General features: G+C 43.2%; 2 protein-coding genes across 2 annotated transcripts; both read left to right on the top strand.

The window, feature by feature from the left end:
* Positions 1-1,908: 1,908 nt before the first annotated feature.
* On the top strand, positions 1,909-10,226 carry ap3s2 (adaptor related protein complex 3 subunit sigma 2). The gene is made up of 6 exons (XM_070834306.1): positions 1,909-2,063; positions 2,916-3,007; positions 3,591-3,702; positions 5,096-5,167; positions 8,073-8,180; positions 9,116-10,226. The coding sequence occupies exons 1-6, from the start codon at positions 1,995-1,997 to the stop codon at positions 9,239-9,241; spliced, it is 579 nt and encodes a 192-aa protein (XP_070690407.1). The 5' UTR covers positions 1,909-1,994; the 3' UTR covers positions 9,242-10,226.
* A 5,193-nt stretch (positions 10,227-15,419) lies between these two features.
* On the top strand, positions 15,420-26,316 carry LOC139204284 (aminopeptidase N-like). Its single transcript, XM_070834286.1, has 20 exons — positions 15,420-16,151; positions 16,738-16,880; positions 17,176-17,315; positions 17,468-17,594; positions 18,551-18,705; positions 19,048-19,161; positions 19,303-19,446; positions 19,872-19,937; positions 20,223-20,288; positions 20,371-20,546; positions 21,134-21,210; positions 21,327-21,460; positions 22,050-22,105; positions 22,192-22,339; positions 23,029-23,120; positions 23,233-23,343; positions 23,482-23,649; positions 24,770-24,910; positions 25,326-25,407; positions 25,547-26,316. Exons 1-20 carry the CDS (start codon positions 15,547-15,549, stop codon positions 25,697-25,699), a joined length of 2,898 nt encoding a protein of 965 aa, XP_070690387.1. The 5' UTR covers positions 15,420-15,546; the 3' UTR covers positions 25,700-26,316.
* The last annotated feature ends 472 nt before the right edge of the window (positions 26,317-26,788 follow it).

The following is a 26,788-nucleotide window of genomic DNA, read 5'->3' as shown; positions in this document are numbered from 1 at the left end:
CAGTTCCAACACTTTTACTGCCTACCAGTCATTTCGAACTTAATGTATGTTAAAAATGGGGCCCGGGTTTAAAAATACTGAAGTTACCCTGTCAGATCTGCAGCTAAGATCATCATCAGATCATTTAGACCTGTTGTGCCATTTTAAAATGTGACCACTGAAAAAGGCCTATTTCCTTAATTTGCTTGACAACATTTGACTTTGGGTCACACCAGGGTCCAGGAGTTACATGCTGACTGGGTTTTATCCCACACAGACGAGGTGGACTGGAGAATGGAAGAACAGATATGAAGCATTGCGGTTTGCCCGTCCATGTTGGCTCCCTGCCAGCTCCATCATGAACCCCAATGACCCCGATTAAGTATGGAGGGTTCATATGTTCCTATTTTATTCATTGCTGTACCATCAAATGTAATCAATTTTCACAGAATACAGTCAATTTAAACCTGACAGTATGATCTTTTGTGGAAATTCTGCCACAAGAGTGTTGGTCTGGTTACAGCCGTGATTCCTTTTGCCTAATACGAGGTCTTTATGTTTGACTCAGGTTTATTAAGACCTTTTTGTGCTGATCAGATTTTCCAGCTCCCGTAGATCCCGACTAAGAAAGGTACAGCAGGAGCGACGTCACCTCTTTGAGATTTTAAGGCAGCGCGAAGCAGCCGACAAATTTACAAAGGGTCCAGTGACTGTGTGGCGCCTCAGCTGCTGGTGCCTTGGTCACAAAGACTGCACCATTATGTAATGTGGGGGGAAAGTCTCAGAGCTCCTCATGACACGTGGGAAACGGTGTAAACCCTCGTCCACGCTGAAACGGATAAAGACTTTATAGTTATTATGAGCATCACTAAACTGCAGGCAGAGCTGTTTTTCCCTGTTTTTTTTTTTTTTTCAAGGGCATTTTCTCTAATAAATAGTGAATGTTTTCATATTGTGATTAATTATAAAATGACTGGGTGCCTTGAGGCTGAAGCCAGAGGGGTGGTGGTGGCAGCGTAAGCTGTCACTTAGGGCTCCAAAATGTTCAGAGTGATTAACACTGTGGCCTCACAGTAACAAGGTCTGGGTCAAACACACCCCGACTTTTGCTGCTGTCTGCAGTTTCTCGTTGTGTGTGTGTGGGTTTTCTCAGTGAGCTCTGGTGTCACCTCAACCACAGACTGTGGTTTCAACAGTGAAAATGTTTAAAAGTGTCATAACTTCATCAGTCCAGTGCCAGCTCTAATACTCATCCATCTAAAATACAGTATTATAGCTTAAAGTGTCAAACGTCTGATACAATTAAACAAGTTTCCTTTGAACAGTTTACAGTTTCATAATACACGACTGGATTATGACAAATGAAATGTGTCAAATTAATTTTAAGAGTTAACTTCTTTCTTGTAGGACCAAGATTCTGGCACTGGATTACAAGTGTCTTTCACTAGATATATAATTTGAATAAAACAGTTAAAATGACCATGATGCTGCTGTTGGAGATTCTACTGTTCTGTTTTGGTGATAATCACACATTTTCAGATGGTGGATTTGGGAGCAAAATGGAGCCCAAACCTGAGGCCCTCTTTTTACAGCACAGCCCAGCACCTGGAAATGCTGAAAAGGACAAAATATTACACTACAGGTGTTGCTGGAGTTTTTTTTTTTTTTACCTCTTCAGGTCACAAAACAGAAAACAGCTGTAATTAGGAGAATACTCACAGATAATGTTCCAGCAAGAGCATGAACATGATGCTCACATGTCCAACACATAAGCGCTGCACTCCAAAAGCCGAGATCATAATCAGGGTGCTAGTGCGCATGTAAACGCACTCAATGACCTGCCCGGAACTAAAGTTTAGAGCTGTTTGTTACCGGTCGACTGCTCAACATGGAGACACAACCGGAAGTAACAAACTAAGTCATCCAGCAGCTGAGAGGCCGCGAAGCACTCAAGCTAACGTCAGCTAAACAGTCAAAATATTTTAATTATAACTTCTCATTTCCAAAAACTAGACATGATTAAAGCTATCTTGATATTTAACAACCACGGGAAACCGCGGCTGATCAGATTCTATCAGTATTTTGTGAGTATTTATGGAGTGGCTGTTCAAAACATTAGCATTTTGCTATCGCTGTCTCTCGTTTGGCTAAACTAAAGAGTTGGATTAAGCTTCTGCCAGTTTGTGCATAATAATCTTTGTCACCGAGATGTTTACTGGTGTGTGCGGCCTGACATTAAGTTAGCTCTGGTAGCTGGTGCTAGCTCACAGCGGTGTACGGGAGCAAACCACACAGTTAAAAGAGCTAATCTAGCTTCTCTTCAGGGTCATAGTCCTCCTGAAACATCTCTGTTTACAGCAGTGTTACACTTCACACCTGCTGAAGCAGCATTAAACCGATCTAATATGATTTCGTAAAGATAAAACTCATTTAACTTGTATGCTTGCTGCAAATATATTGTAGCTAATGTAAATGACTTTGCTATTATTGTCCAGTTTAGCTTATAATCACAGGTGAAGGTGGTAATGATGATAACTTAGTTGGGTAGTGGTACATCAGATTTGTGATTGTTGTTCAGGTAAATCTTTCAATTAAAGTGTAACATGATGGGCACAAAGCTGGCTCAACAGTGCAGTTGGATTTTTTTTTAATTTTAATTTATTTTAATGCTCTAAATTAAAGGAACAGTCTGAAATGTATTTATAAAACACAAAACTCCAACCTGATCCACCAGTAACCAGGTGTGGTGGTTATCAGGGCTCCTGAATAATATATTTTACCTGTTATGTGGGAGTGAGGGGTTCTGACTGCAGAAAACACTAAAATCAAATGAACAGTGTAAAAAAAAAAACTTTACCCAGGACACAGACTACATTTGGCCGGCACTTAGGAGACTGTTGTGTCACGTGTGTGATGTGTTAAATGTTTTCTTGCAGGCAGAGGACATGCAGCAGCAGATCATTCGGGAGACTTTTCATTTGGTGTCTAAGAGAGACGACAACGTCTGCAACTTCTTGGAGGGTGGGAGGCAAGTGTTGCTGTTTGCTTTGTTTCACACTTTGCCAAGTGACTAACGAAGCATGTGTTTATATGATGTCTAATAAGACTTCCAGGTGTGTTGTGGTGAACGATGCACTACTATCAGGAAAGATGCTACAACTGAACTTGATTAGCTAAAGTTGTGTTTTTTTAAGGATAAGACTGGCTCAGAGTGACAGTTAAACATGAGAGTACATTCATCTGGAGACTTTTAAGTTTGTGTTTTTTATAGATCAGTGTTACAGATCTTTAAAGACTAGCTACTGGAAACCCTGGGCCACTTTTGTGGAGTTTCTCAGTTGCGTCACTGCTCAGCAGAGAAGAGCAGCTGATCAGCAGCTGAGTGCAGATGCAGTAGCATGAATTTAACCATTAGATGGAGGCAAAGCCCCAAAGAAGACCTGGTCCCAGCCACTTTCTTTATTTCTCCCAGCAACTCATTTACATACCCAAACCCAAACTGACCACGCATCTCTTTGTTTGACCAAGTTTAATTCCTTCAGTCGCAGTTACACTCAGTGCAAATCAACACCTGAATTGTCTTGTGAAATAACATTTTCATGCCCTTGCAGTCTTATCGGAGGCTCCGACTACAAGCTGATTTATCGGCACTACGCGACCCTCTACTTTGTCTTCTGTGTGGACTCGTCAGAGAGTGAGCTCGGCATTCTGGACCTGATCCAGGTTAGCTTCTGCTTAATTTAATTGCTATGTAGACATATTTAATGTGCGGTTTCTGAAGTAAAATCACATCTCCCTTTTCCCGCATCGTCCTCTGTTTGCTCACACAATGGTTCAAGCTTTAAACAGTCTGCTGATCCCTTGAGCTACTTTCCGTTTCACTGAGCTGCATTTGATTCAGTTTGGGAAACATGAATCATTTATAACCCTTTGCCTCCTCACTGGTTGCTTTTAATGCTGGTGATGAAATGAAACTTAGTCCTCTGTTGATTTCAGTGGAAATCTTTTTGCATAAGACAGTCATGTGTTAATAAAGGAAACACTGACGTCACAGACACAGGCTGCACAGGCTGTACAGTCAAGCTGGGTCATCATGTCGAGCGCTGATACGCTGCTCAAATCTGGACTCATATCGCTGTTGGTCCTGTGGGGAAACTGTGACTGTATGTAAGAGATGTAACTCATCCACACATCAAACATTTAGCGCTCCTATAAAGTTAAGCAGCCTCGCTCACTCTAATGACTGGAAGTCCACCGGAGGATGTAATAAAAACCAAGTTAGTCATTGACAGACTTTCTGAGCTCGCTCAAACCCTAAACTAGCAATGAGAGGTAACGGACATCATGACGATGAGCTGTCTTACTCATCAGCTGATTCCTTCAGGCTCTGTGATTGTTTCTATAGAAGTGAGTGTTTGACGCATCATTTGACTCTTTGTCTGCACAAAATGGGCCGATTGTGTGCTGCTGATGTCAGTCAAGACCAACGAGTGCCATAATGGAGAGCTGCGAAGCACACGAGAGAGGAATGGTGGCAGGAAAAGTTCATATGTTTATTTTACCACATCCAGAGCTCTGAAACGTTAACTGTGATACAGCAGATGTATACATTCTAGTCAGGAAGTGCTTTCAGGTCTGACTCTGTCCCAGAATGACGGTTACATAGAAATCATTTTGGGAAATAAATGTTACTGATTGAATATTATCTGTGATAAATACCAATAGACTGATCAGTGTTTTAATAACTAGTGAGCTGCTGTCCCAGCGCTGTAAAACAGACCTGGCACGGCACACATAAAAGTTACCAAAGTGATCTGACCAGGTTAAAACTCTGGCTATAGGCTCAACATCCCTCTCTGACCCCAGATCAGTCCTCCCACTGATCACTGACTTCTGATCGTTGTCAACACAATCCCTCATCATTAATAAAGGAGAACTATGGTGCACGGAACAGCATCTTCTGCACATGCATAAGAACTGTATCAGTCAACACAAGGGAGGAGGTCCAGCTTTGTTATGGCTTCAGATAGAATCATCTCAGACAACATTTGAAGGTTCTTCTTCTTGTTTCTTTGAGAAATAACATGTTTAACTGTCTAAATCCTCTTCATTCCAGGTGTTTGTGGAAACGCTGGATAAATGCTTTGAAAACGTCTGTGAACTGGACCTCATATTCCACATGGATAAGGTGAGTGAGGAGTGGGGGAGGGAGGGGTGTCTGCCCTGTCCTGTAGCTTTGGCCTAAGATCAGCAGACAGCGCAGTACGAAATGCTGACTTCTGTCCATTTCCAGTGTCAGAAGAACCCACACAGTCGTGGGATTACAGCTCTTCAGCAGCTCTTACATGTGATGTTAATTTGCTGTTGCTGTTGACTTAGCAAGACTGAGTCACTGGAGGTGACTGAGGCTGTCTGAGGCCAGTAGCTGGTCAATTTCAACATTTTAACATTTTTTCTTGCCACTGTTTCTTTGGAAGAATGTTACCCAAATAATTTGGTTTGGCCAGAATCCATCAACAGCACATTGTTTCACTCTCCTCCACACATGTTGTTCTTTTTTTTAGTGAATGTAAGTGACAAAGATATCAACAACAAACTACAACAAGGTAAAAAAGAAAAAGAGTCGTGACAGCACCTAAATCAAGAATCACAGCGATGAAACAACATTAATAACACACACTACAAGATATATAAGACACTATCAGGCTACCAGCTTTCAGAGAACAAGGAAAAGAAAGAAGATAAATTCATAAAAAAGAGAGGAAAGGAATTTTAATTCAATTCAGTCTGATTTTTATGAGAAGGGACTTGCTCTGAAAGTTAATCCAACCCTCTGTTTTAAGTCTGAAATCTCTTATTGCTAAAACTGTTTGTCGTTGCCCTTTTAAAGTAGCAGTCCTCCTCATACGCTCATATAATTGACACCCAAACACACACACAATGAGTGTGTTCCCAGCATCTGGAACCTGTGCGCTCTGCGTCTGTTATTTTCATCAGGAAGTGACAGAAACAGCTCCCCAGTGTTTACTGCACACGTACCTAGCCTGACATCGCAGTTTGTCTTAAATGTTTATTTTTTCATATTCAATAAAAGGCTCAGATGAGGGGATTTTTGTATTTATGAATGAGCTGCAGACAGACATGACCCCTAGCTCATTTGCAGTGTAGTCGTCTGCTTTTCTCGTTTCCATAACAGCTCGCTGCTTTTCAGGAACAGCTGCGTCGCCTCCGTTTGGTCCAGTTCTTCTGCGTGTGTGGATCCAGCGTTTTACAGTAAATCACGTATGAGTAATTCTGCTGCCCTGAAATTCTTCCTCCTCTTGACATTTTCACCTCAGGAGTGAGAGAGCTGTCAGTGCCTGAGGGCTGCATTTTGTTTCAAAAGGGCTTTTTTGTGTCACGACTGATGAATAAAAACATCAGTCTTCAAGAGTCTCACAGATGATGGATTTTAAAAAGTGGTATTTAGACTCTGTAGTTGAAGCTCTGTGTCGTTGAGGCCACAACAAGGCCTCCTTTTCTCTCCCTGGGGCTGAGCTAGAAGTGTTGCTGGGAACTAATCAGACACATCTACAGCCATCTTGATTGAATTTTCCCAGCAGGAAATTGATGTCATGTGGTGTAGTGGGGTTTGGCCTGAGGAATGTTCCAAGATGAAACTTGGAAATATTTCTACTGGGGAGACAGCCGTTTGCTCTCAGGAGGCTCTCCCAGCGGTAGAACACCGACCTGGCCTGAATGTTACTGTAAAGCGTTTGCACACACTGACAGACATAAATTCACTAGTCAGTCATGAACACGTGCAGATTAATTAACTGCAGATTTAGGCAGATTCACTAGTTTTATTTTCTCTTCATCGTGTCACTTCATGCAGCTATTACAAGTCCAATTATTTAGCAAGGAAATCATACATATGGATACAGGAGACCTCAGTTATTGCAGCAGCACAAGAACACAAATAGTACGGATGAGTATCCTCCTGTGTCTTCATGTAATCCCAGACAGACGTGATGATGTCTGCTGTAAGATGTTAGCCTGGCAGAGACCTTGCTGATGCCGTAGAACCACCTTGTGTCCTGTTTCTGTGCTCAGTCTGAACACGATGACCTGTCTCCACCAAGCTCACCCTGGTGGCAGAGTTTGGCTGCTCCTCCCCCAGTTTTAATCCTCCTGCAGCTGTTCCTGTTTCAGTGTTTCAGCCTTCATATAAAAGTGATGATCATTAGCACCTGTTTGGTGTAACTGGTTAATCACACACCTGACTGTGATCCTACAGAATCCCTGACTGTGTGTGCAAGTGTACCTGGAATAACTGATGCTGTTTTGAAGGCAAATATTGATTTGATTTCGATTTTTCTTCTGTTTCTATTTTGTAAATTGATAAAAAAGAAACAATTAGATTTTATATTTTTGAAAGCATATATGTTTATATAGTACGGTGTGAAGAAATGCTGTAAAGTAAGTGAGAGAGGAATGGTGGCAGGAAAAGTTAAAACAAAGTGCTTTGCAAAACAAAGTAAAACCAGATAAGGCAGATAAAATAAAAGACTAAAACCAAAGGACACAAGCACAGAGGAAGTAAAAACAATAAAAACAATCAAATGAATTGACGTAGGAACAGAAACAGTATAAATCAAAGCATATATCAAACATTACCAAAAGCTCTCACAAAGAGAAAACAGGACAGACAGTCTCATCGTCCCATAAAACATTGTCCGCCCACAGGAACCCTCAGATCTGAACGTGAAGGCAAAATTGAAACGGTCTCCCAGTGAGCGGCGAATGAGAGGACTGAGCTCTCCGACATTAGTCCGTGTTCCTCTCTCCTCTCTTCTGCATCTTTGGGTATAAATAAACACAGATGAGCTGCTAAACAAGATGGGATTGTAAAGTTCCAGCTTCACGCTGCATTAAACAGACACATCTGCAGCAGCCAGTGTGTGATGATGAGTAATCCAGTCAGTATTAATGAATCTCTGTCTGACCGCAGTCTAAAGAGACCCGCCGTATTGCCTTATTTGACATGCACGGTGTGCAGTGTGTGAGCAGGTCCAGGCGCTGTGTGTTAACTGCTGTGTCGTTTCTGTGTGCAGGTCCATTATATCTTACAGGAGGTGGTGATGGGAGGCATGGTGCTGGAGACCAACATGAATGAGATCGTAGCCCAGGTCGAAGTGCAGAACCGCATGGAGAAGTCAGAGGTCAGTCTATTGGCAGAGCTGGAATACAATATCTTTTTCAGTAGTGTGTAATCACCTGAAACTGAGAATGAGCCCCCTCATATCGACACAGGGAGCAGGCCCTCTTCCACAGGGTCCGCCGTGTTTCTACAGTAGCCCAGAATGGACAAACAAGAATGAAGAGGAAGACCATTTTGTGTCGTAACAAATGGAGAATCGGACGTATTATTTGGCAAAAGAAAAATCAAGGGAGCGTTACTCCTCGTCAGCCACCGTAGCTTCTCCTACACACCTGGAAAGAGGGATGTGTGTCGAGGGATAGTCATGGTTGCAATCAGCAGTCTCACTGCTAGATGCCACTAAATCCTACAGACTGCACCTTTAAGTTAACCACTTGGTTAGGGCCTAACAAATTAACCCCCCCCCCCCCTCTTGAATTAAAGGACTAGTACATAGTTTTGGAAAATAGGCTAAAATTCTTTTTTTCCTGACGGTAAGATGAGAGGATTAAAGGGATAGTTCAGTTCCCTTTTTAAGAGTCAGTGTATTACTTACAACAGATGTCGTTCAGCACGGTCTGGAGGACACTAAGCGACGTACTGGTCTGCACGGCGGCAGCAGAAAAAATGATTTTAGCTTCCTGAAAAAAGGTCCACCTGAAAACATTAAAGTGTACACTGTATTTAGAGTATTTTTTAACCACTTTACATCTCCGTCAGACAACCGAAGCCATTCTGTCTTTCTCTTTGCTCGCTCCAAAGACACCAGACTCCATTGACAAAAACAGTAATTTTACCTTGCGGAACACAGGAGATACCGGTATGGTTCCTAAATGCCCACGTTCATAAACTAACCAGGAGTTTCATAGACGTAAATTTTAAAGATGCCTTAATCACGTAAGAATCCCACACACGGCGGCTTTAAACCACTTTTCCATGTCGTCTTGTCTTGTGCAGGGAGGTCTGTCGGCGGCCCCCGCTCGCGCCGTCTCCGCCGTGAAAAACATGAACCTGCCCGAGATTCCCCGCAACATCAACATCGGAGACATCAATATCAAAGTGCCGAGCCTCTCCCCGTTCTGAACAGCCATCCAGCTGGGCTCCGCGGGGCTCGGGGATGTACTAGTGATGCGGCTCCCCTCCGCCCAGCTCTGTTGTTAACACAGAGCAAACTGTTTTCTGTATGTATGTGTATTATGGAACCACGGCAGCTTATCCTCCCACTCCTTCCTTTCACCTAAACGGGAGATAAGTTGCAAGTTACTTTTGAGTCCTGCTGTCTCCAAGTTACAGGTTGCTCCAGTTGAAGGATTTGCACAATAATGTAAAGTTTGATTCTATAAAGCAGTGATATTAATATCTATGTACTTTCTTTTGGTCTTTCTTATTTTTGTTTTTATCTCTAGGTGATTTCCCAATCATTCCAAAACAAAAACAAATGTTTGCTCGTGCATAATTTACTGCAACAATTCTTCTGCATCCCTGACATTAGTATTTGAAAGCCCTCCCTGTTTAGAGCGAGCTCTTGGACTCGGCACAGTCCGCTGTAATCAGATCCTTTGGCTCCTGTATTGGGCTGTAATTACTCCAACACATATTTATGTCCCGTTCCAAGTGTGTGTTCATGCACGCTGGGATTAGACTGCTCTTGCTGGCTCTTGTCACAGTTTATTTTTCCTTTTCTGTAATATATTGTGTGTCTGACATCCGTGTGATTTGTGAATAATGTTATTGTTCTCCTCGGTGCAGATTTTGCCCAGTGAGGCAAATGTAAATGCAGTTTAGTTCTGGCCAAGTTTTATGTGCTGTGTTAGTACCCTGCCAACATCTGTTCAGAGAGACTATCGTAGACCTTTTTTGGATCTTCAAGTGTTTGTGTGAAGTGTGTTTGTGTCTTATTGGCTGTGTTTAGTGGTCACATGGATTCAGACTGTCATTGAAGCCATACTCTGCTGGAGTTTTACCGTGAAGTCCCATCTCGAGCCTCCTCAAGGGAGGCGAATGTGTCCGTGTCACTGAGACACTCCCTGCCAAGGTAAATTAAATAAATGAAAATATGAATCCCTCATTCACAACGACTCAGGTTTTTTTCTCGTGTGTCAGCAGGGAAGCGGAGACACCCGGCTGTGGTCAACCGGCATCAGAGTGGTCAGAACAGTCTGTACCTCTGAGGATCATACGTGCTCAGTTCTTTCTGCTAAACCTCAATGACTTTGCAGTGTTGTTGATACAGCCGCATTCTTTCAGCCCCCCTTCCCTAATTTAGGGATTTTTTTTTTCTTTGAAAATTGAGGGCGTTGTTCTGTCCCTAGGAAAAAGTGGTTGTAGCGCTCAACACCGCCCACCTCCACCCTCACAGATGCAGACTGAGTGTTTCACATCATTCCAGCTCGACTTCTGCGTCTCATGCAGACGTAAATCAGGGCTTGCAGTGGAAATCCAGCTTACACAGAGTTTGGTATGTACTGATTTCACCAAGTTTGACATGTTCATTAGTCCTACTGCCTGCATGCCAAAGTCACTCCTTTTGCACGCTGTGTTTTCCTTCACTGCAAAGGTATTAGCTTTATGGAGTTTGGCACCTGGTGCAATTTTGTGCTGCTTCTTTTACACCAAAGAGTTTCTCAGAATTGGTTTGCAGCGAGAGGGTTCATCCCTGACTGTTAAGGAGCGGTGCATGAATGCAGTATAGACAGAAAATGCCCACTGTGAAATGCTGCTTGTGAAAAGTTACCTCGTAGCAGCCAGCTCAGCCTGTGCTGCTTCTGTTTTTCCCCTCTGTTTTTGGTTTCACTGCTTTTCACATCTACATTTAAGGAGGCCAACAGTGAATAAAGCTTGTGAAATGCTCGCTGCTTTAAGTAGGGAGGGGATTCATCCCGTGCTTAAAGTCTCAGTTTGTGAGGCTGTGCAGCATGTAAACTCTGCAGCTGGATGGAGCTTATCTGTACAGTGTGGAGCTGAGACCACACAGAGCTGACGGAGTGGGTCACGGGTTCACGTGCAGGTAGAATGAGAAGACAAAAGTGGCCGTGCGGTTACTTAAAGGTATTTTATCTTCACGTGCTTGAGATAAGATGAGCTTTATTGATTCCCAGCAGGAAAACGTGTTGTGTGGGACAAGAGGTAAAGGATGCAAACAACATGAGTGTGTATCTATGGAGGATGTTTTTGGTCAGAATTAGAATTAACAGTCCAAATAGAACATTAAAAGATTTACAGTAAGAGGGCAGCAATTGTATTCCCTCCCAGGTGTCGCCACTCATTCAGTCCTATGCAAAAAGCAGAATACTTGTGCTGTTACTAAGCACGACTGTTTTGTTATAGACGTGTGTGTGTGTGTGTGTGTGTGTGTGCACAGGGGGAATACTGCACAGATCATTCAATGATGAGCACTAATCTCATGATAACACACAGATGCTTGCACAGGTTGGATACTCAGTACTTGCAGGAATACCAGGAAACAGAGGCGGTCACGTGGCTCTTTTGTTGTCATGCTTTACTCCCTGAAAGTATGTGATTCTGTGTATCCGATAATAAACATTCCCCCTCTCCAGATTATCCCTCTCTGTGCTGGCGCGGGGAAAGTGCTTGTGATTTGTTTGGATTAAGTTGCTCATTAGTTTGGCCTTAACGTAAATTTAGGACGTTAGATACATTTATCTACTATCAGACTGCTGATTTATTTCCACTACTTTCCTGTTAACCTCTGCTTGTGATTTACCCTGAAAAACATGATAAAGTTTGGACTTTCAGCACAGACGGCACCTGTTTCTGGTCTGTTGTATTAACATTTACATTATAATAAATATGGGTACACATGTCATGATGACCCACACCGTACCTGAAATTAGCTCATGTTTATTTTCTTATTAAAATGTAGTAATATTGATTAAAACACATTTTCTAACAGACAAGATGAACCTACAAAGGGAAACTGAGCTAAAACTGACTTTCTGACGGCTTTATGAGCTATTGACTGTAAATAATCAACTGTTTTGACTGTTGTAAAAAATCTGACAGCACATATTTTGTTAGTCGTGCAGTTTGTGAGGATTAATTGAAGAGTGTCTACATGTTTACTGGTACTGTGTGTGTGGTAGAGTGATTTTTTGGGTATAATATTCATTTTTCAGGCATCAAATGAAGGCATAACAGCCTTTTTATTGGTCTGCCTGAAAATTTAAAAGCCTTTTTCTCTCTACTTCATCGCTTCAGTTCAACAGAACAGAATAATTTAGGATTAGATTTATTTTTTTAAAAGTCACTGGTAAGTGTTTGTTTTTATCTTTCAGGCCCTGCTTTGCAGAGGCACAGCGGGCTCAGAGCGTGTTTCGTATTACACAGAGACGTTGAGAGAGGAGAGCGTTTGTGTGGTCTTGGTCTGCAGAGGGTCTCATCAGATCCAGATCCATCATTTCCAGATGTTCTCTACCTGTTGGGCGTCCAGTTCACACAGCAGTCACTGTGGAGGATAGTTTTTTCCCCCCTGTGTGACTTCTGAAGGACTCATTGAACTTTTCAGCCTTTCATAATGATATGTAGATATATGCAGATTACCCTGATAAAATGTGCCTTATCACTGCTTCACCTTACTCGGGCTATTAACAAGTTGCCAGATTTTGTTATTTGGTCCCATTTATTGCTGCCTCATCTACATAAAATAATAGGCTGAGATACAAGACGGGCTTGAATTAATAGCTTGGAATTCAAATTTCCATAATCAAAATCGTACTTTTTCATAAAAAGCTTTGTGTCTTTATCACAAATTACGTCTGGTACCAGCATAATAACTCAGTGGAGGATTATCAGTCTGTAAATATTGTCTAAGAATAGGCGTCCACATACAAGTCAGTCATCAGGGGTGACTGTGGGCTCCTGTAACAACAGAAATCTTATCCTTTATCTCAATCTGTAGCCTCTCACGGACAGAAACGTGTGACAGCAACTTATTAATATTTACTACTGACTACTGGTTTCACGCATCAAGTTTGCAATTGCAAATGTGACTAGATCACCTTGAAAAGAACGTGAGTTTGCAGGCTATTATCCCTAAATCGTCGGTCATCGTCAAAATAAAAGTTGCTCAGTTGTCATGGTGACGGCTAGGTTGTCGTGGAGATGGATGACCTTTTATAGATACACTGAAAGGATATCCAGATCAAACAAATTTTTTTAAATCTAAAAGTTGTGACAAATAAAATACTTGTGAGGAGGAAATGTGTTTTGCAGGCCGAGCCAACGCACCTGCTGACAGAGCCGCTGACGTCGCCGTGGTTACTGTCAGTTGTGGATGTTTCTCATCAACTCCCTCGTGGGCGGCTTTATGGTTAGCTGCCGACATGGTAGAGGAAACAGCTGTACATGCTATCAGATAGGAAGGAAAGGAGGGAGGGAAACAAATTGCACAATCAGGATTTTGTCCTTGAAATGGCAGGAGTGACAAGGAATGCTCTCTGAGTTTGTGTTATCTTCTACCGTGGATGTCAGTGTGCTCCACACCGGCAGATATTACCACAGTTGATCCCCGAGCAGCTACTGATAACGTACCGTCAGTTTGATGTGCGGCGGGGCAGGAGGAGGCTGCTGATCCCACATCAGCACTACAAGTTTACGTCACTGGTTAACTTTGGTGCAACTATCTGAGGCTCTTTTAACTTGTCATTCTTACATCAGGGTGGAGTTTGTTTCATTGGGAATAAACTCCAGGTGTCCTTGACACAAGCTGCAGGTGCTACAGATGATCTATTATAAGATTAATTTTAATGACTTTCCCCACATTACAAGTGTGAGATAGGACCACATGGTACTGTGAGGCTGGTGGGAAGTGGTGTCCAAGCAAGTTACCGTTATCAGTTGTAAATGCTGTTTATTGCTAATACAATTAACTAGAGTCTGTTTTATAATGTCACAATGTGTTCTAGTCAAGTTGTTCTTGCCTGTGCAGAAGTGATGAATGATGACTGAACAGGTAGATGAATAATCTTTATTGTCTTTATTCTCGGGTACAATAAAAGTCCCATAAATAAAACACCAGCAGTTATAACAGCTAAGTACAACTAAAAGTAATACTACTACTAATCATCATCATTATAATATAATGACACCTACTTAGTTTATACAGCACCTTTAAAAACAGAGCACAAAGAGCAAAGTCAGGAGACAAAACAACTGAAATCCAAACAGAAGCAAAATGAAATGAAGGAAAAGTTAAAGCAAGTTCAAATCTGCAGAGGTTGAATGTTGTAAATATTGATAAATAATATTGGGTTTGTTAATTCTGTGGGAATTGGCCCTGTGTCATCTTCCTGAGGACGAAGAGTCTTTGTTGGGCCTTTTTAACCAAGTGTGAGGTGTTGGAGGTCCAGTCAGCTGTTCGGACACAATGACTCCAAGGAACTTTAGGTTTTCTAGTCTCATAGTTATAACACGAGACACTCTTAGCTGTAAAATGATCCAGATGTTGTCTCGATCCCGCTGGGAGATTCTGCCACCAGGAAATATACTTTAAAACATGTTCTAAGACAGACCACAGGAATAAACAGAAAGAAGTGAATAGGTAGGCTCCAGTTTCAAAACAGCTGAGGAGGCGCATGCAGCAAAATAAGATGCCACATTGTCATAATGGCTTACAAATGTTAGTATTAACATAAACAGATGCTAAGTGTGAGCAGTCTTTCCCTAAAACAGACGTTTATTCCTGCAGTTTCAGTGTAAACCATCCAGACTTTCATAAACCCAGGACTCAGACCAGGGAGCCAGAGCGAACAGCCACTAATGCACTCTAAGCTAACAGGCAGGTTTCCATCTTGAGGTAACGAGCGTCCTTCTCACGAAGCCGGGAGCCCCGTCTATAGTACCAGTGATAATAACCCCGAGCATGAGAAAAGAAAAAAGCAATTACAGAAGAGATTTGAGCTTTTGAATTCAGACTCTAGATCCATGTTGGACCCCCAATAAACTGCAGGTACTAAACAACGTCTATCCTGTTTCGTACGAAGACAGAAAGCACGACCACATTTCCAACGCTGAGAGAGTTCTTCTACTTCTACCTAACGTGATGTGTTCATTATTAATACTGATCAAAGCAGCAGATTGAACTGGTTAAAGCGATAGACGAATAAATTGATACCACACCTGAACAGCTCCAGGTTAGCTGAACTATTCCAGCTTTAACTCACATTGTGCACCGTTGCTGATAGTCATTACAGAGCTGCTGAGCTGCAGACTAAGGTCTCCCCATCTTTCCATTCCTCCTCAGGTGTTATGAAAATGTCTTTTTGCCATGTTAATAGCTCAACCATTAACTGAGGAGGGAAGAGACCTGCTGTGCTGGACGAAAACAGACTGAGACCCCTCAGAGTCCCTTCTGACCTCCTGAACAGGACATGGGGAAAGTCTACTATGTCAGTAAGAACGTGGGCCTGGCGGTGCTCGTGCTGGCGGCCTGTGCTCTAGCTACGATTATAGCTCTGTCCGTCGCCTACCACAAGGAAAGGGCCAAGAATCAAGGCAAGCCTGGAGATGGAGGAACAGACAGCACCAGCGTGCTGACACCTCCCACCACCCCCTCCACCCCGAAGGAGCCCTGGGACCGCTACAGACTCCCAGACTCCCTGGTTCCCGTCTCCTACAATGTGACCCTGTGGCCCCGGCTGAAGCCCAACAAAGAGGGCCTGTACATCTTCTCTGGACTCTCGTCGGTGGTCTTCAGATGTGTGAAGGAAACAGACCTCATCATCATCCACGCCAACAAGCTGAACCTCACCACCTTCAACGGGCACCTTTCCAGGCTAAGAGGCCTGGGTGAAGCCTCAACGCCTGCGATACTGAAGTCTTGGCTTGTTGTGAGGACGGAGTATCTGGTTCTTCAGCTCCGCAGCAGACTGGCTGCTGGGGCGTCGTATGTACTTCACTCTGAGTTTCAGGGGGAGCTGGCAGACGACCTGGAGGGCTTCTACAGGAGTGAATACATTGACGATGGTGTGAAAAAGTAAGCAAATGCATAGTCAGGGTTGGTTTAAGAAGGATTATGTAGTAAATCATACATTTGCACTCAGATTATAGTTACATTGTCAAGGATTATAATTATTATCATGATAACCCAAGTTTATGTTCATGATAGCCAGTGCTATTAACTCATGAAGAGTGTGTCAGGGAGGAAAACTCATGTAGCTGAAAGCACAACAGCTGTCGTAGTAAGGGTCATTTGATGTGACCAGCTGGAAAATCATAAAATGCACAATGCATTTATTTTTTGCACTGTAAATGTTTGGAGATATTTTAAGAGAAAAAGGATATTTGTGGAACCCACATTGTCCATTTGTTACAACAAAGTGCCATATTTTTAATCCAGAAGTATTCATATTAGACTACACTGTTTTTGTAATCCAATAGATTATTTTACCAATTACATTTGATTTGTATTCACTAACTAACTACATTTCAAAGTTGTCTGAGCCAGCCGTGGTCATAGAGGGTGTAATGGGCACAATCATGGTTCCAATGTCCTCTTGGTGGGACATTTTCCATTTGTTGATGTCTATTCTGTGTTAATGTTTAATTGGACCATTTTGCAGAGTTATCGCTACCTCACAGATGCAAGCAACGTACGCCAGGAAAGCCTTCCCTTGCTTCGACGAGCCGGCCATGAAAGCTGTCTTTCACGTCACCATCATCCACGACCGAGGCACTGTGGCCCTGGCTAATGGACGAGAGATCGGTTTGTTGTAGAAATACAAAGTTCGACCCTTTCAAAATGTTCTTGCATCTTAATTCTCAGTGGAAACTCGATCAGATCAGAAGCAAACAGCAAAATCCAGATAGGAAAACACACATTATATAAGTATTCACAATACAGAGAACACAAATGGAGAATACAAACAACGTGTGTCTCATGTGTGAGACTGTTTCGTTGTAAATAATTGAAAACTTTGACATGTTAAAAGAAAATCAGCAACCAGATGCCATTAATGTTAACGAAGTGCCGGAGTCTAACTCTTCCCCTCTCTGAACAGAGACTTCAGACTCGGTCGTTGATGGCGTGCCTGTCAGAGTGACGACATTTGAGCCCACAGAGCGAATGTCAACATATGTGCTGGCATTTATTGTCAGTGACTTTGCGAACATTCAGTCGACCCAGAAGGACAATTTGTTGGTAAGACATGTTTGTTCCCCGTGTCTGTTCACATCACCACATGCATTTGGATCCAAAAGTACAGTAAAAGTGTCCAGTGTTAATGATGACAAAGCTCAATAACAATATCAGAAAAAAAAGAAGGAACTTTTGACCTGTTTTGTTCTTTGCAGGTTCGAATCTGGGCTCGAAAAAAAGCCATAGATGACAGGCAGGGCGAATATGCTCTCAACGTCACAGGGCCGATCCTCCAGTTCTTTGAGCGCTACTACAATGCAACATATCCGCTCTCCAAGTCAGGTAACGATAGGTCAGCTGTGCACCAGCATGCTTAGGGCAAACACTTTCCCGTGAAGACAGAAATATCGATCTCATTTCCTACATCTGGTGGACATTTTTGCCTCTGCTCAGAAGGTCATCCAGTAGGCAGGATAACAAGAGTGTGCAGCCACGTCAGCGGCCTTATGCACTGTGGTGCTTTGAGCTAAATGCTGACATCAACACTGCAACAACAATGTTAACATGCTGAAGTTTAGCGGGCATTAAAGCTTCATGTTCACCGTCTCACTTTAGCATCTGCTAATTAGCACCAAGCACAAAATACAGCAGAGGCTGATGGGAATAGAGCGGCTGCAGGAATGAGTCCTAAAATCTGGAAATGTTTTAGCAATTTTGCACTTCCTGTTCCCTCATCGAGAAGTCTGTGTTTTTTTTTTTTTTTTTAATGAGTTTTGGTGAGATGCCTGAGATAAAGTACAAGCACAAGCTTAAGAGATTTTCACATAATGTAAATGCTACCCTGACCATGTTCGGTTGTGCCAAACTCGATTTAAAATCTTTGGCAACCAGCCAGCATACACCTCGTAGACAGTGACTCAGTGCCTCAACAGGTCAATGTGACCCACTGGTGGTTACTCAATTCATCAGTCACCTCATAATCCAACACACGTCGTGTTTTCAGGAGTAGTTCAACCGCACTTCTCCTCTTTTCCTACTTCTTCTGCTGAAAACACCTCGTGGATGACTGACAACAAACGACAACCACTACAAACTAAAATATTTTACTGAAACAAACACTGATCGGTGGATCAGATATATCCGAAATTCATCAGCGTATTATGTGCAGAATCTCTGGATGATGTCTGATAAGCAGGGAGGCATTAAACTGCTGAGAGGTTGTTATTGCCTGGTGTGACATTCTCTCCATGCAAGAGGAAGTGGTTATGCTCCATTCCCCATGTCCTCGTCCTCCCCAGATCAGGTTGCTCTGCCTGACTTCAACGCCGGTGCCATGGAGAACTGGGGTCTGATCACATACAGGGAGACGGCCCTGCTCTTTGACCCCATCTTGTCCTCCGCTGGAAACAAAGAGAGAGTTACAACTGTGATCTCCCATGAACTGGCACACATGGTAGGCCATAGTTTTTCTATCGCATCGGTTCCACCTTTAGTGGACGGGACAAACCTCAGCCAGGCCTTCCTCCTCTCTTGTGAATAACACAGTAAAGGTGTAAACACACATTTAGCCTGAGCACGCAGCTCGTATACGACACCGTCAGTGATTCTGCTTCTTCAGCTCAGTATTTCTTGGAGTTGACCTTTAGTGGTAATGCTGGTCAAAATCTTAAGTCACTGTCAACATTGTTCATGGAAACATGATTCCCCAAGAATGTATTGAGGTGTTTAATTAACTGAGGTGTTACTGGTGACTTTGGCAGAATCTCTCTCCTCTTTATGTGATGTGTTTTTTCAGTGGTTTGGCAACCTGGTGACACTGCGCTGGTGGAATGACCTTTGGTTGAACGAGGGCTTTGCGTCATACGTGGAGTACCTCGGAGCGGACCACGCTGAGCCCACCTGGAACATTGTAAGAGCCTCTGCACCTTCAAAGACAGCGAGCTTCGACAAGTAGAAAGTCACATCAGACGGACCAGTGGCCTCTCACAGACATACTGTAGCTGGGTGAGTAGGAAGCCTGTCTTACCCTCATCTCTCTGCTTGGCCGCAGAAAGACGACTTCATACTGTCTGAAGTGCACAAGGTGTTCGCTGTGGACGCCCTGGCCTCCTCCCACCCACTGTCCCGCCGAGAGGAGGAGATCAATGACCCGGCTCAGATCAGCGAGATGTTCAACACCATCTCCTACAACAAGGTCCGCTCCTTTCACACAGAAGTTATACAGCATCTGATGCAGGATCTCACACACACACACACACACACGTACAAGAGTAATATAGACGATGTAGCTGCATTTGTTCATTATGTTTTTGTGAGAAGAAGCCTCTTACGCTTGAAAAGACTCAAAAATAAGCCATTGCCACACATAATCTTCTCTTTTTACTTCCATAGAAAAATGCATTCAGCACAAACACCCCATAAAACAGAGACTATTCAGCATGACTCAGTTTTGAGTCTTTTCCTTTCACCCAGCCCTGAATGTTGTCATTCCAGTTTCAGGGGCCACACTGCACCACAAACATCATGCTTTCATATTTCTTTTGGATTGAAAGTGAAATCCTTTGTTGCTCTGAGAAGTTCAAGCCAACCAAACTGTGGTGGTTTCTGTGTTGTTTGCAGGGAGCGGCGGTGCTCAGGATGCTGTCAGAGTTCCTCACTGAGCCTGTTTTTGCCAAAGGGCTCAGTGTGAGTATCGACTCTGTGTGTGTGTGTGTGTGTGTGTGTGTGTGTGTGTGTGTGTTTGTGCCAGCTGTGACAGAGTCTGTGTGTGACTAATCGAACGAGATTCATCTTATTGTCAGTCTAATTTGTTTGTGTGAAGAAACAGCAAGATTGTGAAAGATTGGACGCTTTAGATGTATGAGTCATCGCTTCCCGTGTGATTACAGTATAAACAACGTGTTGACAGCTTCTGGTACTTAATAATTACTGACACTTGGCCCGCTGTTCATAACCATTTTCTCTTCTCAGTCTTACCTGAACACATTCGCCTTTGGTAACACAGTGTACACAGACTTGTGGGACCATCTCCAACAGGTTGGTACAGATACACTGTTTGGCATCATTTCATCTGGCCGTTTGTCCTTTTGACTTCCTGTTCCCCTCTGATTGCTGTCAGGCGGTTGAAAACACACCAGGTATGCATATTCCTCGCACCGTCCACGACATTATGAACCGCTGGACCCTTCAGATGGGCTTCCCGGTGGTCACTATTGACACCCGGACAGGAAGTATCACCCAGAAACACTTCCTGCTGGATCCGGAGTCTGTAGTGGACAGGCCCTCTCAGTTCAAGTAGGAATCAGTTTTACCTTGTCCTGTAAGTTCCATGGGGACGATAAATGATTCCTCAAAGTGAAACTTTATGTTAATGTCAATCAGCGTTGAGTCCATTGAAGCAATAATACTTTAATGTGTGCTATATTGACTGTAAATCCTCTGAGCCGTCATTTGACGTCGGAAGAAGTACGGCCTATATCAGCTTGGGTTTGTAGTCTCTGTATCTGGGTAGCCTGGGGGCATCGGTTTCTTGGCTGACTTGGACATTCATCATTTGTTTGAGCCAGAATATACAGAAAAAGGATTGGACATCCACATAAAAGAGCGTAAAATGTCCCTTTAATGTAACATCCACCATTTGGATAAATGTAGTAAGACCAGCACGACACAGTGCTGCCACTGTTGAAACAATAAATGTGAACCTCTTGGTGGCGCTGGAGGAAAAGTCAGAGGATTGCCAGGTTGAGTAGCATTCGTCCTCTGGGGACCATGAATATCTACCAGTCCATTTAATAGACCGACCTGATGTTGCATCCATACAGCCAGGCCTCTAGCATGGCTAAAAACTAACACTGCTCGTTTTTATCTCTGTTTCTGTCCAGTTACTTGTGGTTTGTCCCCATTAAGTGGATGAAGACAGGTGTGGAGCAGGAACAGTACTGGCTCCTTCAAAAGACGGGTATGGTCACAGAAGCTCCCTCTGATCCTGATCTGATCCGATCAGCATACAACAGAGGAGAATACTGAATGGACTCAGCCACTGGTCACTGGTCTTCCTTTAATGTTTTTCACCAGACGCCCACCGCCCGATGAGAGCATCCGGGGAGGACTGGGTGCTGGTCAACACCAATGTTTCTGGGTACTTTAGGGTGAACTATGACCTGGACAACTGGGATCGTCTGCTCTCCCTGCTCAACACCAACCATCAGGTGAGTCCCACTCACCCGTTCACCTCTCCCCCTTCATGTCCACTTCTAGAAGAATACAGAAAAGGTGTAAGGCGTACATGAAGCATTTTAATGAGACTCACCCTCTCAAGTTCAAGTTTGTTTGTCTCTCCACCTAAAAGCTTGGTTTGGATATGATACCTGAAGGGGTTCACATCCAAACAAGCAGAAATACATTTTGATGCATGATGCTACAGAGGAGAATGACAAATCTGGATGAAAATAAAATTGCTTCATGAAACACATTTGGCTTTAATTCACTTGGAGAATTGTTTTGGCCTCCTTGTTGCTGCGCTCACATTTAGAGTTTGAGAGTTTTTATTAGTTGTGTTTAATCAGAAAATGTGCTGCTTTTGGGAAATGTTCCTCCTCATATTGCATTTTCAGTTGGTTAACTTTAATCCCAAGTTTCCAGAACTAAAAGTGGTTTGTGAAACACCAAGACTGTGTGAGGAAAGAACGAGACACAGCTGTCATGGCTTTTTTGCAGCGGCTGCTCTGTTTACTTGCATGTGAATTTGAACATGTATGTGTGTTGTGTGTGTGTGTGTGTGTGTGTGATTTCTTTCAGGCTTTATCAAATATCAACAGAGCACAGATCATAGATGATGCGTTCAACCTGGCAAGGTAAAGAAGAATGTGTTTTAAAAAGCATTGAATCCTTCACACTTTATGTTTGCAAAGAATACGGAGGATTTGTTCCCTTTGTGTAGAGCCAAAATAATCACTACAACACTGGCCCTGAGAACTACCAAGTACCTGTCCGAGGAAAGAGACTACATCCCCTGGGAGTCGGCTCTGAGAAACCTCCAGTACTACATCCTCATGTTCGACCGCACTGAGGTCTACGGGGCTTTACAGGTTAACGCTGCTCTGCTACTGATACTCATCCTTATAACCTTTATTTAGACTGGGAGCACCAGCGAGCTCTCTACATCGGCCTGATTACACGACACATAAAACCATAAAAGCACACGCTAAAAGTTACTGTGCAACAATTATCTACAATAAAAATATCTGCAACTTTACAACCTTTTGCGAATTGTTCCACCTGTGTGGAGCTTAATATTTAAAGGACATCTTTCCGGTCTCAGTCCTGACGTGATGGTTTTCCAGGACCCAGCAGTTTGATCTATAGTTGAAAAGACACGTGAAATAGCCAGGAAGTGCTTTGTAAATGAATAGTGGTAGAACTGGGGTAAGGATGAAGTAGGATCGTGTGATAATAACTGGATTCCCTTTACTTTCAGGGAACCTTTTATTCATCATTTCAGCAATTTCCAAACAAAACAGAGGATTGATCCTGTTTTTGACTCTGAGTTTCATAATAGTATTGATCAGGAACTGCCATGGTAAATCCGATATCACTGTAATTCAAATAAAAAGAAAATGCTTGATCAGAAAAGTCTTTAAAAGTCCCATTGACACAGATATGTGGTTCAGATCTTTGTGCCACTGATGCATGCTGTTTGGCGGCAGTCACTCTGTGGGTTAAGATGATAACTAAAAGAGCAGCAACACAAACTACTGATGACATATTTCTATTTTAGGCATACCTCAGGAAACAAATCCAACCACTTTTCGAGCACTTCAAGACAATTACAGCTGACTGGACCAAAGTACCCACACGACACACCGACCAGTAAGAGTTCATACACCACAAGATGCATTTTTATAGCGAAAAGGAAGCACAAGCCTCACACATACTGGATGTTGTCATGCTGTATTTCTTTCTCTAACATCTCCCTTCTCAGGTATAATCAGATCAATGCCATTCAAATAGCCAGCAGTATGGGTGTGAGGGAAAGCAGGGAGCTCATCAAAGGCTGGTACAGACAGTGGATGGAAAGCCCACATCACAACCCGTGAGCAATTACAGTAATTTACAGATCAGCAGTGAAACAACAATTCAGTCAGTAACTGCAGCTAGCTAGGAAAGTACACACAGACTTTGTGTGAGCCCGTGTGCTTGGTTTTCATTTTCCAATCTTAATGCCGACCAGGATCCATCCCAACTTGAAAGGCACAGTTTACTGCCATGCCATAGCCTACGGCGGTGTGGAGGAGTGGGACTTTGCCTGGAGCATGTTCAAGAACGCCACTCTGGCGTCTGAAGCTTCCAGGCTCAGGTCGGCCATGGCCTGCACCAAAGCACCCTGGCTGTTGAACAGGTACATGCGGCATCCTTATTCAAGGTGTTTTGTGATTGAGACGCTCGTCTTTGCATCCTCTCTGCCAATGGAGAATCTTTATCTGTCCTGTTCACACCACTTGTTTCGCTTGTTGCTGCACTTTTAAAAGACTGACGCAGGAGCACAGTTTAGCTGTCTGATTGTTTTGGGTTTGGTCGGCGCCCTCCAGATAAGGAGTGATGCTCCGTCGTCAGGGTTACCAAGGTCACAGCTGATAGCCGTGCTGTGCTTCAGACATGGAGAGATAGACTGTCTCCTATTGGAGAGACGTGCTGACGGTGACCTCGACATTCGTGCAACGTGATCCGGGCTAACGGGGGCGGCCATAAAGACTATTCACACATGAGGCATTGCACAAGACATACGTTTTCCTCATAGCATGAGTTCACCATCGCTGTAGCCTTATAGATTAATAAGAACTAAATTCACTTGTTGGATGTCGGTTGGATGAATTTAATCTTAAATTTTGTTCTAAAACATGACAGCCACCATTTGGAGAAAGTTTTACACACAGTTTTCCTGCAGCGTGTTTTAAAGCTGCGCTGTAAGTTTCCATTTTCCACTTTGACCACAAATAACAATTACAAGACACATGACATTAGATTGCGTGTTTTCTCTGTGACATGCTGAAATGGAGAGCAAACACTGGCACGAGAAGAGTGAGAGAGTCATAAAGTCAGAGAACAGCCTCAGTGATGTCAATATGTACTTAACATTTACTAGCATTGGCTAACATAAACCACCATGAGCTGTGATCATGCCAGACCAACGAAGGCTGTAGCACAAAAACCTGTGAGTGTGTTGTATATATAATCAAGCTTTTAGAATTTGCTTTTCAGTTGTGCAAAGTTATTCCCACTAAATCTAAGTGCTGGACTGTTTGTGCAGTGTGTCTGTTCACTGCAGACTTTCTGCACAGACTCATCCTTTAACAAATCACTTGACTTTCCTATTTTTAGGATTGTATAAGAGGTAACACACCTGTCAAGATGTTTAGAATATTTAATGATCTTCATGCTGTTTTTTCCTCTGATATAAATGTATTAACATAGTGTTTTTGGACTGATTTCTGTGTGATAAAATGCTTTGGCTGAACCAGGTATTTGGAGTACACCCTCGACCCGACTAAGATCCGCAAGCAGGATGCCACCTCCACCATCAGCTACATCTCCGGAAACACTGTTGGGATGCCGCTGGCGTGGAACTTCATCAGAGCACGATGGAGCTACATTTTCCAGCAGTGAGAGCTCACTCCTCACGGCGCCTGTTGGGGGAAAAACAGCAAGGATGGAGGAATATTTAATACACAGCATCCACAGCAACTGAGAGCAGGAGTTAAAACTGCTGCTGATTCCCTGGTAGAAATGTTACTGCTCCACATGCATGTGATGCTGTTTTCCCCTCACGTACTCAGCCAGTTTGCTGATTATGCAAGAATTTCTTTCAGGCAGAGTAAGCTTGAAACTAGTCAAGAGTCTTTTGCGGTGAATAAACACATATCAGGTGCTGATTATGTTGCTGTTTTTGAGCCATGTATGTGGTGTTTTCCTAGAAAGATGTTCAGTAAGGTCAGCGGCAGGATCCTTCTGCTGATCACCGTCATCATGCAGCTGCACCTATAAAGTGAACAGCATCTTCGTTGTTCTTTTTTGTAGATATGGAAAAGCATCCTTTTCTTTCGGCGGTCTCATCAGCGGGGTCACGAGGAGATTCTCTACAGAGTTTGAGTTGCAGGAGGTATGCAGCACACACCACAGTGGAGCCACAACCACACTGACCCCCACACTGTGCTCATGTGACAACGACAAATGCAGAGATTCAGTTTTTCTGTCTTTGTTTTTTTTTTGTGTGTGTGTGTGTGTGTGTGTCTCACTAGCTGAAGAAATTCAAAGAAGACAACCTCCATGTTGGTTTTGGCTCAGCCACCTTGGTCCTGGAGCAGGCCATAGAGAAGACCACAGCCAACATCAAATGGGTGACAGAGAACAAAGCCCAAGTGCTGAAGTGGTTCACTGAAGAGTCCACATGAGGACACTCAGACAGCCAAATGACACATGTAGTTTTTGTATTGTAAGGGATGTGTAATCAATGACAGTCACTGTAACCGTGTGGGACAGTGACTGTTATTCTCGGTAACAATTTCGTCACTGACGATCGGGAACAGATGTACGACAAACAGTGGACCACATGATTCACTACGTATCAGTGATGTGGTGGTAAATAATAGACAAGCTGAACCTCTAGTCTGTAATTGTCATGAATAACCATTGTAACAAAAGATACATTTAATCACACAACATTTATTTCATGTACTTCTCATTATCTGCTGCTGCTTACTATGATGGACGCGATGCATTTAGTACCATGAACATGAGGGAACTGAGCCACTCGTAGAAAAACCAGAGCAGCTTGACTGTGGGGTGTTACATCATACCGTCTTCCCCTGCATACATACTGTATGTGTGTATTCCTGCACATGTTTGAGTGTTTCTACACTTCTGACAAATTTCCTGCAGCTTCTTCCATGTTAAGTCATTGTCACACTGGATATCTCTGCTTTGAGATCAGTTCGCCCTGCAGTGGTTGGAGAGGAAGATATTGTAAAAAGTGACCTTACTGAATAAATTAGCTCGATTTGATTTTTAATATTCTTCTCGTTGTTTGTCCCTTTTTTAAAAGAAACTCGATTAGACCTCACATGGTGTAGTAATTGTCTGCCGAGCCCATGCGACAGCCTTGATACACTATCATTGTACAGTGGAGGAGTCGGACCAGCACAGAGGAGGAACGTTTGGAGAGTTCAAGGTAGCAACATGAGCTGATAAGAAGTTTTACTGACTCTTTATGACCTTCATAAAGATGAAAATAATGAAAAGGGCTCTCCGTTGATTGTACACGTCCAAATGAATCCACAAGTCACAGGGACACAGTTGTGTAACGTCTTCTGTGGCTTCTGAGAAAATCTCTGTCTGGGCTTGAAGAATACAAGTTTAAACATGAAGTGCGTGCAGCGTGTGAAAGACAGGCGTCCTCATTAGGGTCCCGTGTTTTGGGAGCTTCACGGAGTTGGTGGCCTTGTTTTTACACTGCACCCTCCCTTCATGATTTTAGTAGTTGC

This window comes from Pempheris klunzingeri, chromosome 1 (assembly GCF_042242105.1).
Source record: "Pempheris klunzingeri isolate RE-2024b chromosome 1, fPemKlu1.hap1, whole genome shotgun sequence".
NCBI classification, from domain to species: Eukaryota; Metazoa; Chordata; class Actinopteri; order Acropomatiformes; family Pempheridae; genus Pempheris; species Pempheris klunzingeri.
The sequence above is the reverse complement of the archived record's forward strand: the minus strand, read 5'-3'. Positions and strand labels throughout refer to the sequence as shown.